The 12990-nt window shown below is 46.7% G+C and overlaps 2 protein-coding genes across 2 annotated transcripts; one reads left to right on the top strand and one right to left on the bottom strand.

The window, feature by feature from the left end:
* Positions 1-131: 131 nt before the first annotated feature.
* Positions 132-2417, top strand: BYT42DRAFT_564079 (ATP-grasp domain-containing protein). The gene is made up of 7 exons (XM_051567686.1): positions 132-272; positions 370-526; positions 625-724; positions 927-1357; positions 1427-1446; positions 1549-1690; positions 1852-2417. The coding sequence occupies exons 1-7, from the start codon at positions 222-224 to the stop codon at positions 2268-2270; spliced, it is 1320 nt and encodes a 439-aa protein (XP_051425605.1). The 5' UTR covers positions 132-221; the 3' UTR covers positions 2271-2417.
* A 221-nt stretch (positions 2418-2638) lies between these two features.
* Positions 2639-10575, bottom strand: BYT42DRAFT_493432 (uncharacterized protein; the record flags this gene model as incomplete). Its single annotated transcript, XM_051564211.1, has 9 exons — positions 2639-2752; positions 2829-3708; positions 3798-4991; positions 5090-5232; positions 5296-6564; positions 7117-9210; positions 9305-9571; positions 9630-9913; positions 10005-10575. 9 exons carry the CDS (start codon positions 10573-10575, stop codon positions 2639-2641), a joined length of 6816 nt encoding a protein of 2271 aa, XP_051425604.1.
* Between the last annotated feature and the right edge of the window lie 2415 nt (positions 10576-12990).

The following is a 12990-nucleotide window of genomic DNA, read 5'->3' as shown; positions in this document are numbered from 1 at the left end:
TGGTTTTGCATCAGTGGCGCCGTGACCATTTTAGTCGGACTGTGAAATCATGTCCCGTACTTACCCGTGTTTTCATTGAAAAAAGCGAGAAAAAATAGTTACGTTTCCATTTTCAATACTTAAAAGGTAAGCTAAACGCGACCAAGCCGGACCGAAAGTCCTTCTTTCTTTTTATTTGTAAACTTATATCCCCTTCTTCTTTTCCTCTTTGTACATTAGCCATGTTCAGATCCTTGAAATCCGTCTCTGCCCTCGCCGCACGTGCTTCAACTGTAAGTTTTTTTTCTTGTTTTTTGTGACTCCACACCCGAGATCATCTTATTACCCCACTCGGTTCAATGGACTTACTCTCGGACCCCAAAATGACAGGTTACTCGCCAATCGGCCGTTCAACAGCAGCAGAAGCGTTTCCTCAACATTCACGAATATCTCTCTGTCAACCTCTTGAGAGAATATGGCATCAATGCTCCCAAGGGTCAGGTTGCCAAGACTCCCCAGGAAGCTTTTGAAATCGCAAAGAGACTTGGTAAGCATCTTTTATTGCTGTTGTCATCCCAACAATAGAAAGAAGCGTTGTTTTTGTGTGTCTTCAATAGAAACTAACTCACCACTTCTTCACCTTAGGTTCTGATGACCTTGTGATCAAGGCCCAGGTTTTGGCTGGTGGTCGTGGTAAAGGTACTTTCCAGAACGGTTTCAAGGGTGGTGTCAAGACCTTCTCTACGTAAGTGTTCTCTCTCTTTTTTATTTTTTGGAGGCCTCCTCTTGGAGGAACCTGATCTATATCCCTTTCTTTTATTACCTCGTTATTTCTGTTATTCTCTATTGCTATCCTTCCTTTTCTCGCTTATTGTTCCTTTTCCGTCATTTTTTGCTATTATTTTTCTTACGCCGACCTCCCCAATTTTTTTTTTTTTTACTTCTAGTCCCGAAGAAGGTCAGGCTCTTGCTGAAAAGATGCTCGGTCAAAATCTCGTGACCAAGCAGACTGGTGCTGAGGGCAAGCCCTGTAACGCCGTGTACATCTGTGAACGCAAGTATGCTCGACGTGAATACTACTTTGCTATCTTGATGGATCGCAAGTCGGCCGGTCCCGTCGTTGTCTGCTCTTCCGAAGGTGGTGTCGATATCGAAACCGTGGCTGCTCAGAACCCCGATGCTATTGTCACCATGCCCGTCGATATCAAGACCGGTCTCGGCAAGGAACAGGCTTTGGAACTTGCCAAGAAGGTCGGTTTCAGCACCGCTGGTCAGGACGCTGCCGCCGACACCTTTGTCAACTTGTACAAGCTCTTCATCGAAAAGGATGCTACTCAGGTTGAAATCAACCCTCTCTCCGAATCCAACGATCACGAAGGTAAGTTTGAAAGTCAATTCACTAGATTATTCAGATCACTCATTTTGTCGCCCCCTGTGTTCTCCATAGTTCTCTGCATGGATGCCAAGGTAACATCATCGTTTGAATGTCAATGACAATAGTTTTATCCTGGATGCCGCGCATAGTAGATGCTGATGAATGATTTTTTTCTTCTTCTCTGCATTGACTAGTTGAACTTTGATGACAACGCCGAATTCAGACAGAAGGAAGTCTTTGACCTCCGCGATCCCTCCCAGGAAGATTCCCGTGAAATTGCCGCCGCCAAGTACAACTTGAACTACATTGGTTTGGATGGCAGCATTGGTTGCTTGGGTACGTATCATTCCTTTGATTCGTGGAAGAGGATAAAAAAAAGGGTTAGAAAGATGCCATTCGAGCGTGGGAAAACAGAGAGAGAGAGAGAGAGTCAGAAAGAGGGGACGAGAAAATACGAATGATTAAATGAACCATTTTTTTTTGTACTGTTTTTATAGTCAACGGTGCTGGTCTTGCCATGGCTACCATGGATATTATTCAGCTTCACGGTGGTAAGCCTGCCAACTTCTTGGATGTCGGTGGTGGTGCCACTCCCGAAGCTGTCAAGGCTGCTTTCGAAATCATCACTTCGGATCCTCACGTCACCTCGGCCTTTGTCAACATTTTCGGTGGTATCATGCGTTGCGATGTCATTGCCGAAGGTATCATTGCTGCTGCCAAGGATTTGGACCTCAACATTCCTTTGGTCGTCCGACTTCAAGGTACCAAGGTCAACGAGGCCAAGAAGTTGATCGCCGACTCTGGCATGCGTATCTTTGCTTTGGATGATCTTGACTTGGCTGCCCAGAAGGTCGTCAAGTTCTCCAACATCGTTTCTTTGGCTAGAGAGGCTAACATTGACGTCAAGTTCGCCTAAACATTCTTCTTAATTTTTTTTTTCATCCATGATTTATGAAAGAAATCAACCAGTGCGCATTGATCCCTCTAATCCTCCTTCCTAAAGAAGAAAAAAAATTCTCAATAAAGGAACACACTGATACTTATAGAATATACAAACACAGCAGAGAATGGTTTTCGTTTTACTTGGCGTGCTGAATTATGTTTTTTTTTCTTCTATACACAAATACAAATGATAGAATTGATATGCAAATGGGATAATATGGTAAAAATAAAAAATAAGAGAAGAATTATGACATGAACAAAAAAAAAATGACACAGATGGAGGTCGGGTATGGCATTGCTAAAAAATTATCATGAATTTTTTCGCCCTAAGCGCGTAAAACTTTAGCTTGAACTCAAAGGCCGATTGGCCGCCATTAACCTTGCGGATTGAGGGGCGAATTTCTTGATGGCGGATATGAGGTCGGGGAATCGCAGTGGTTTGGTGACATATTCGTCCTGAACCAAATAATGAAAAAAAAAAGGTGTGAGCAAGACAAAAGCAGCGAAACAAATCGGGTTCCTTTTTACATACCATGCCGGCTTCCAAGCATTTTTCACGATCACCAATCATGGCGTGAGCCGTGAGAGCAATGATAGGAATTCTTGATCCATTGCCCGCCGCTTTTTCAATGGCTCGAATGCGTTGCGTAGCTTCAAATCCGCCCATAACCGGCATCTGTACATCCATGAGAATAAGATCAAAGGTTCGTGCTTCAAACGCCTCCACGGCCAGCTTGCCGTTGCTGACAATCTGCACATGATGGCCGAACTTTTGAAGGATACGTAACGCCAGTTTTTGATTCACGATATTGTCTTCGGCAAGCAAGATCTCCAACGGTGCCGATTTCGTAGCGTCGCTGGGCAGAGCCGCATGGCTTTCAAGCGCTGGCAGCAAAGTGTGAGCGAGATCGACGAGATTCACGGGAGAGTTGATGTAGCCTGTAATGCCCAAATCAATGCAAAGTTTCATATTCAAGTGGTGTCGTTCTGGCGCGATCAAGACAATGGGCGTGTAGCGTAGATGCACCGCTTCACGGATCTTCTCCGCATGCGAGATCTTGTCCACGATCACCGTATCAAAGATGGGGGCATTCTTCTTGAACGCGGTATCCGGTAGTTCCGTGGCTTCCATAGCACTTGTCACACGCACAGGTGATAAACCTAATTCACGCAGTTTGTCCAGGATACCCGTCGCATCATTGGTGCTGTCCAGGAAAAGAACATGATGACCGCGGAATCGGTTCATGATCTCCAGCACTTGCGGTTTCTCCATCTTGAATTGGCGCAGGCTAACCGTAAAATAGAATTCGGATCCGCGACCATAAATAGACTCGACCCAAAGATCACCTCCCATCAATTGCACCAGATGTTTGCTGATCGATAATCCCAGACCTGTACCACCGTATTCGCGACTGATAAAAAAAAAGACCCCAAACATGCCGTAAGTAAAACCTATTGCTTAAATCCTAAAGACAAATAATAGTAAAAAAAAAAGTCTTACGTGGTGCTGCCGTCCGCCTGGCAAAAGGTATCAAAGATCAAACTTCGCTTGTCTTCCTGAATGCCGATACCGGTGTCGCTCACACACAGCTGAACAATGACTCCGTCGCCTTGGGTTTGCACGAGCTGGGTTCGAAGCACCACTTCACCTTGCGTGGTAAACTTGACCGCGTTGCCGATTAGGTTAGTGACCACTTGACGAAGACGCAAAGGATCGCCAATCAAATGATCCGGCATATTGACATCCACATCGTAGATCAAATCGAGCTTCTTCTGGTTCGCCTTGACAGCCAGTGTTTTCAGCACGGAAAAGATGGCGGAACGAAGCGAAAATGGAATGGATTCAATGGTCATTCTTCCAGCTTCAATCTTGGAAATGTCGAGAATGTCATCAATGATGGCCAGTAAACTGTTGGCCAAACTGGAAACGATCATGAGGTTTTCACGTTGTTGACGGGTCAGTTCGGTTTCCAACGTCAATGAAGTCATGCCAATGATGCCATTCATGGGGGTACGGATTTCGTGACTCATATTGGCGAGGAATTCACTCTTGGATCGATTAGCTAGTTCTGCCGCTTCACGCGCTTGTCGGTTCTTTTGAATCGCACCTCGCAGCGAGCTCACCATCTGATTGATCTTGGTCTTTAGAGAATCCATTTCGCCCGAGGCCTCCACGGTAATGAGTCGAGAAAAGTCATTCTCCGTCGCCGCGGCCGAAATCTGAGCAAACGCACGCACCTGCGTGGTCAGATTGGATGCCATGGTATTCACGTTGCTGGTGATTTCTCGCCACACGCCTTCCACATCCATGACCTGAGCTTGCACGCCGAGTTTGCCTTCGGTACCGACTTCCCTTGCCACTCGTGTCACTTCGGAAGCAAACGAACTGAGTTGTTCCACCATGGTATTGATGGTATTCTTCAATTCGGCGATTTCACCGTGAACTTCGACTTCAATGGTCTTTGATAAATCACCCTGAGCTACCGCCTTGCACACCGCAGCAATGGCACGCAGTTGATCCGTCAAATTGCTCGCCATCAGATTCACATTATCCGTCAGGTCTTTCCATGTCCCGTCCACACCGACAATCGTCGCTTGACCGCCCAGCATGCCTTCCGTACCGACTTCCCGAGCCACTCGCGTCACTTCGGCCGCAAATACACGCAACTGATCCACCATTGAATTCACGGTTTCCCTGGAAACAAAAAAAAAAAAAAAAAAAAAAACGGTAAATCATGTGATTTTTTGAATTATTGTTAGGCAAGACAAAAGAGAGAGAGAGATTATACTTACTTGAGCTGGAGGATTTCGCCTTGAGCTTCTACGATGATTTTGCGTGACAGATCGCCATGAGCGACGGCCATGGTGACGGTGGCAATGGAACGTACTTGTGTGGTTAAATTACCGGCCATCATGTTGACGTTATCCGTCAAATCCTTCCAGGTGCCGGCAACACCTTGCACCACGGCTTGGCCTCCCAATTTGCCTTCGGTACCTACTTCACGCGCCACACGTGTCACCTCGGAAGCAAATACGCGCAGCTGATCCACCATGCTGTTGACCGTGATTTTGAGATCCAGAATTTCACCTCGCGTTTCCACGTGAATCTTTTTCGACAGATCGCCATTGGCCACGGCTTTGGTCACTTCGGCAATCGATCGCACCTGCGTGGTCAAATTGGCGGCCATGATGTTGACATTGTCGGTCAATTCATTCCATGTGCCGGCGACGCCTTGAACAACCGCTTGGCCGCCCAGTTTGCCTTCGGTGCCAACCTCTTTGGATACACGGGTCACTTCGGAAGCAAACACACGCAGTTGATCTACCATGTTGTTCACGATATTCTTCAGTTCCAGGATTTCCCCGCCACTTTCCACTTCAATCTTCTTGGACAAGTCACCGAGCGCTACGGCTTTGGTGACTTCGGCAATGGATCGCACCTGGTTGGTTAGGTTGGCAGCCATGATGTTGACGTTGTCCGTCAAACTTTCCCATGTGCCCGCCACGCCCTGAACGACGGCTTGACCACCCAGTTTGCCTTCAATACCGACTTCCTTTGATACACGGGTTACTTCCGACGCAAAGATACGCAGTTGGTCCACCATGTTGTTTACGGTATCCTTCAGGTCCAGAATTTCACCCCGCGTTTCCACATCGATTTTTTTGGACAAGTCACCGAGGGCCACGGCTTTGGTGACAAGGGCAATCGATCGCACCTGGGTGGTTAGATTGGCGGCCATCGTGTTGACGTTATCGGTCAAATCCAGCCAAGTACCGGCCACACCTTCGACCATGGCCTGGCCGCCCAGTTTGCCTTCGGTACCGACCTCCTTGGACACACGTGTCACTTCGGCGGCAAACACACGCAACTGATCAACCATGTTGTTCACCGTATCCTTGAGATCCAAAATTTCGCCGCGAGTTTCCACTTCAATCTTCTTGGACAAGTCACCCAGAGCGACGGCTTTGGTCACTTGAGCAATGGAGCGTACTTGCGTGGTGAGATTGGCCGCCATCGTGTTGACATTGTCGGTCAAATCCATCCAGGTGCCGGCCACGCCGTGCACCACCGCTTGACCACCAAGTTTGCCTTCAGTACCCACTTCACGCGCCACACGCGTCACTTCCGAAGCAAACACACGCAGCTGGTCGACCATTTCATTCACAATATTTTTCAGATCCAGGATTTCTCCCTTGGTTTCCACCTCGATCTTCTTTGACAAATCGCCGCGAGCCACCGCCTTGGTCACTTCCGCAATCGATCGTACCTGCGTGGTCAAATTGGCGGCCATGATGTTGACGTTGTCGGTCAATTCATTCCACGTCCCGGCAACACCTTGCACCACGGCTTGACCGCCCAGTTTGCCTTCGGTGCCTACTTCTTTGGATACACGCGTTACTTCGGAAGCAAAGATTCGTAGCTGATCGACCATGTTATTGACAATGTTCTTGAGTTCCAAAATTTCACCGCCGCTTTCCATTTCAATCTTTTTGGAAAGATCACCCAGAGCCACAGCTTTGGTGACTTCGGCAATAGAGCGCACTTGATCGGTCAAATTAGCGGCCATGATGTTGACATTATCGGTCAAGCTTTCCCAAGTGCCAGCGACGCCTTGAACGACGGCTTGACCGCCGAGTTTGCCTTCGGTACCGACTTCTTTGGCGACACGGGTGACTTCGGCCGCAAACACACGCAACTGATCCACCATGTTATTGACGGTGTTTTTTAGATCCAGGATTTCTCCTCGGGTTTCCACATCAATCTTCTTTGATAAATCACCGTTGGCTACAGCCTTGGTAACTGCGGCAATGGAACGCACTTGGGTGGTGAGGTTGGCGGCCATGGTATTGACGTTATCGGTGAGATCCATCCATGTACCGGCGACCCCGGTCACGAGTGCTTGTCCGCCGAGTTTGCCTTCGGTACCAACTTCACGCGCCACACGCGTCACTTCCGAAGCAAACACACGCAGTTGGTCGACCATCGAATTCACCGTATTCTTGAGTTCGAGTATTTCGCCGCCACTTTCCACTTCAATCTTCTTGGAAAGGTCGCCGTTGGCCACGGCTTTGGTGACTTCGGCAATGGATCGGACTTGGTTGGTCAAATTGGCGGCCATGATATTCACGTTACTCGTCAATTCGTACCATGTACCGGCAACGCCTTGAACGACGGCCTGGCCGCCCAATTTACCCTCGGTACCGACTTCTTTGGAAACACGCATGACTTCCGAAGCAAAAATACGCAACTGATCCACCATGTCATTGACAATGTTTTTCAGTTCCAAAATTTCGCCTTTGGTTTCTACATCAATCTTTTTGGACAAATCACCGTGGGCGACGGCTTTGGTGACTTCGGCAATGGAACGCACCTGTGTGGTCAAATTGGCGGCCATGATGTTGACATTATCGGTCAATTCATTCCACGTGCCGGCAACGCCTTGAACGACGGCTTGGCCGCCCAGTTTGCCTTCGGTACCGACTTCCTTGGACACACGCGTCACTTCCGAGGCGAAAATACGCAACTGATCGACCATGTTATTGACGGTATTCTTCAACTCGAGAATTTCTCCGCCACTTTCGACCTCGATCTTCTTTGAAAGATCGCCATTGGCCACGGCTTTGGTCACTTCGGCAATGGATCGGACTTGGTTGGTCAGATTGGCGGCCATGATATTGACATTGTCGGTGAGTTCGTGCCATGTGCCTGCGACCCCACGCACCACAGCTTGTCCGCCTAATTTGCCTTCGGTACCGACTTCCTTTGATACACGGGTCACTTCGGAAGCAAACACACGCAGTTGATCCACCATGTTGTTGACGATATTCTTCAATTCCAAGATTTCACCACCACTTTCCACTTCAATTTTTTTGGACAAATCACCGTTGGCCACAGATTTCGTCACTTCGGCAATGGACCGGACTTGGCTCGTGAGGTTCGCCGCCATTTGATTGACATTATCGGTTAAATCCATCCATGTGCCATCGACATTCGGGACCAAAGCTTGCCCACCCAACTTGCCGTCCGTGCCGACTTCTTTGGCCACACGTGTGACTTCGGCCGCGAAAATTCGTAGCTGGTCGACCATGTTATTGACGGTATTTTTCAGGTCCAAAATCTCGCCTCGGGTTTCGACGTCAATCTTTTTCGACAAGTCGCCTTTGGCCACAGCTTTGGTGACCCCGGCAATGGAACGCACCTGGGTGGTTAAATTCGCGGCCATCGTATTCACATTGTCGGTGAGATCTTTCCAGGTACCGCTAACACTGGGCACGATCGCTTCACCACCCAACTTTCCTTCGGTGCCGACTTCGCGAGCAACTCGCGTGACTTCGGACGCAAACACACGTAACTGATCCACCATGTTGTTGACGGTATCCTTGAGATCCGAGATTTCGCCACTCACGTCGACGACGATCTTCTTTGATAAATCACCATTCGCGACGGCTTTGGTAATCACGGCAATGGATCGGACCTGAGTGGTCAAATTAGTGGCCATGGTATTCACATTATCGGTTAAATCTTTCCATGTGCCGTCCACGTTGGGCACCACGGCTTGACCGCCAAGTTTGCCCTCCGTACCGACTTCCTTTGCCACACGCGTGACTTCGGTGGAAAACACACGAAGTTGATCCACCATGTTATTCACGGTATTCTTGAGATCCAAAATTTCACCCCGAGTCACCACATCGATTTTCTTGGACAGATCGCCCTGAGCGACGGCTTTGGTCACGGCGGCAATGGATCGTACTTGGGTCGTCAAATTGGCCGCCATTGTATTCACATTATCGGTCAGATCCTTCCATGCTCCCCCAACATCCTTGACTACCGCTTGCCCGCCCAATTTGCCCTCCACACCGACTTCCAATGATACACGTCGTACTTCGGCCGAAAATAACGTCAGTTGATCCACCTAACACCGACGACCAAAAAAAAAAAAGGATAAAAACGGTAAGAACAAAGATTTCGTGAATATCAGAAAATCGCGGTCTCGAATGCAAACTTACCATACTATTCATGGTATTTTTGAGTTCCAAGACCTCGCCTTGGGCGTTGGCGGTTACTTTTTTACTGAGATCACCCTGAGCGACGGCTTTGGCCACCACAGCAATATCACGAACTTGGCTCGTAATTTTATAGGCCATCATATTCACATTATCGGTCAAATCTTTCCACGTTCCTCCTACATCCTTGACCACGGCTTGACCACCAAGAATGCCATCCATTCCCACTTCCAGAGATAATCGAGTCACTTCGGTTGCAAAAATAGAAAGCTAGAAAAAAAATGATAAGTAAATGCAAGACCGTGCTGATGCTCTTTTTCTTTCCTACCTGATCGACCATGGTATTAATTGTATTTTTCAGATCCAACATTTCGCCTTTGACTTCGACGGTGACTTTTTTGGTCAGATCACCCCGAGCTACACTTTTGGAGACTTGAGCGATATCGCGTACTTGACTTGTCAAGTTGCTGGCCATGGTATTGACATTATCCGTGAGTTCTTTCCAAATTCCGTCGACCCCAGCGACCTTGGCTTGAACATCCAATTTGCCTTCGGTTCCCACTTGGTGCGCAACACGAGTGACTTCCGATGCAAACAAGTTCAGCTGATTCACTGCAATGGGTAGTTCAAACAAAAAAATGATCTGTAAGCTTGTGCTTTTTTTTTTGACATTTACATTTCTCCGCGAGTTTTGCGGACTTACCCATCAGATTAAATGTATTCTTTAGCAGTAAGGTTTCGCCCTTGACAGGGACGGTCATGGCTTTGCTGAGATCGCCTCGAGCAATGGCGGTGGAAACGTCGGCAATGTCACGTACTTGTTCTTGGTGGTTACGAGTCATACGGTTGATATCCGTAATCAGCTGCTGCCAGCGACCGCGAATGTTGTCTTTGCAAGGCACCTGGACACCGAGTTTTCCTTCCACGGCCGTCTGATGAGCAACGTAACTGACACCATCGTATACTCTTTGCAAATGATCGGCCATGGCATTGACGGAATTTTTCAAGGTATTGATGGGAGCGGAAGGAGGAAGAGGTGAATCGGTGTAGTTTTCATGATTACAGGTGACGCGTTGATCGAGAGCTCCGGCGTAAACAGCAGAAGCGACGTGAACTGCTTGGACAACGCAATCGGGACAGACGGAGATATCGGGGTTGGACGTGGAACTTTTGATGTAAACAGGATGACCGGCAAGACGTAACGATGGCGTGGCGATAGGGGAAGAAGTGGAATTTTTCGGTATCGGATGAGGATCGGCTAAACAATCATACATGTTCAATAAGCATTGACGGTCCCGGCGTTTTTTCCTATCCCACATCCTCTCTTTTTCAAGCTCACAGAAACCCTCATCCGATAAAAAGGAAAAAAATGATGAAAGCAGATAAAAGAAACGAGAAGAAAAAGAGAGAGAATAAGAAGTGATTGCCTGCCTCTGACATTAGATGAATAACATCAAAAGGCAAGAAAAGAGCAAAAGATTGGAATAGAAGGAAACCATCCCGGACAGACAAAAAGGTCGAACCACAACCAGTACATAGGGATGAAGGAAAACTTACTTAGATAGTGACTTGATAGAGCCATAGGTCTTGTGGTGTTGGTAGTGGTGGTGGATTGCATTTTTTCAAGCATGGGTGAATCTTTGATGGTGGCGATGTCGTCTTCGGGTGTGACAGGTAATAAGGTGTGCGTATGACCATACTGGATGGATCGGTTATCGGTGGTTCCCATATTTTTCTCATTATTGTAATGATGATTACTACTACTAATAGTACTACTATTATCCGTCGAGGTGTCTATGGGCTGATGATCTGCGTGGGTCAATAGCTGGTGCTGTTGCTGAATCGCTATTCTTAAACGTAGATTTTCGGTTTCAAGTTGCAGCTGTCGTTTAGCAATGTTTTTCAGTGCGGTATCCATGGCTAAAGCGGTTTCGTCGTCGGCCATGTCGCTTGGTAATGCGTTGCCAAGACAATAGTCGATGTTGTCATTATCGAGGTTTTGCAGCAGGTCCTGAAAGTGGGTGAGGGTCCGTGAAGAAAGCGTCATGGTATAATTAGCAGGTCGAGTTAATGGTGGCGATGGCGGGGATGATGGCGTGGTACTGGAAGACACAAGGCAAAACTTTTTGCAAGAATGAGATTGATCGTTATCGTCCGTGGAAGAACGTTTCATAACCGCTCAAGAGAGAGCACGACGGGGAGAATAAAATAAAATGCAGAAGAAGCCGAATGTCCAAGAGAAGAACGAGATGAACAAGGACAAAACGAAGAAAACGGCTGATCAAATTAAAAGGAAAAACACCCAAAAAATGAACAAGTAGAGAAAAAAAAAAAGGCCAAAATCCCAGGGACCAGAACAAAAAAAAGAGAGAAAAAAAAAAGGTCCACGGATAACAGTAAAAAAAAAAAAAAAAGGGAAAGCCAAAAGCAAGGTAATTAATTGGTCACCCAAGACTTTGGAATAAATGTAGGGTTTGACAATAGATCAAAAAGTCAACCGTGTGTGTTTGTCTTTTTGGGCGGAGGATGGACGATGTGTATTTTTCTCTTTTGTTGCTTCCCTACATAACACAATTTGTAAGTTGTTATTCTTTGTCGGCCATAGAAACAAGCTCATCACAACACCAAAAAAAAAAAAAAAAAAAAAAAACCACTAAACATACGAAAGTTACTGCATTCGTATCCGAGACGAAGAAGAATCAACCAAAACTTGAAAAACGAAAAAAAAACAAGAGAGAAAGATCGAATCGCTCTTTTGCCCGGTAAAAGATTGAGCGTAATGATGATCGGAATAAAGAAAGTCAAACGTAATAAAAAACAGGGCGGGGAACGATTTTTTTCCTTTTTCCTTTCTTTCAATAAAAAAAGATAAAAATAAGGTGGAGCGACCAATAGGCATGATTGGACCCGAGGGGACAGAACGTGACTTGATCACTTTCACCACTTGAAGAAACCAGGAAAAAAAATTATGAACGGTGACCAATCGGTCTTCTTTGGTTGCGCTTGGCAACACAAGCAATACGATTATGGCAACTCGCTTTCCTAGAACTTATGGAAAGCCCAAAATAAGAAGGCCTGACATTGACATTGAAGAGGTGGTTCTCTGGGACGATTGGTGTCGTCTTCTTTTCTGTATGAATAATAGCTATGTTGATAAGAGGGCACAGAGCTATAATAATTGAAAAAGATAAAGCCGGATGCCGGAACAAGCATGTTTCATAATGAAAAAGAATCATGCAATAAAAAAACATTAATTCGAAAGCATCAACACCGTTTTCCCTTTTTTTTAGATTTTTGCCAGCGTGCATTATTCGAGGGCAGACTGTTGACGCCAGGTTGAAAAAAAAATCGCATCCAATAAAAAGATTCCATGGGCTTCCTGTCACCTTCGCCAGTCATCGGAGTCCCTTTTGGGAATCGGCGACCCATTCAGGTGATGAGGTGTGTTCTTTTTATTTTACACACACAATCCATTTTCAGGTAACCAATCATAGTCATCCTTCATGGATCAACATCGTCTTTCTGAAAAAGACGCATCATCTATAGCGGCACAGATCATTATATTGACTACTTTGACCAGTCCAAACATACAAAGGAATCATTCGTATTGAAATGAGCGTATTTCACCGTGAGAGGTGCATTATGTTTTAGCAATAGCCAACCGCCAACAGAAATGGCAGGGCAGTGAC

This window comes from Radiomyces spectabilis (assembly GCF_025331425.1).
Source record: "Radiomyces spectabilis strain NRRL 2753 chromosome Unknown BYT42scaffold_4, whole genome shotgun sequence".
Lineage (NCBI taxonomy): Eukaryota > Fungi > Mucoromycota > Mucoromycetes > Mucorales > Radiomycetaceae > Radiomyces > Radiomyces spectabilis.
The sequence above is the reverse complement of the archived record's forward strand: the minus strand, read 5'-3'. Positions and strand labels throughout refer to the sequence as shown.

Bases quoted from the DNA above. Each gene is read 5' to 3' on its own strand.
- BYT42DRAFT_564079 (XM_051567686.1), top strand. From the start codon at position 222: ATGTTCAGATCCTTGAAATCCGTCTCTGCCCTCGCCGCACGTGCTTCA. The intron at 273-369 runs GTAAGTTTTTTT...CCAAAATGACAG, and splicing joins TCGCCGCACGTGCTTCAACT to GTTACTCGCCAATCGGCCGT. The intron at 725-926 runs GTAAGTGTTCTC...TTTTACTTCTAG, and splicing joins GGTGTCAAGACCTTCTCTAC to TCCCGAAGAAGGTCAGGCTC.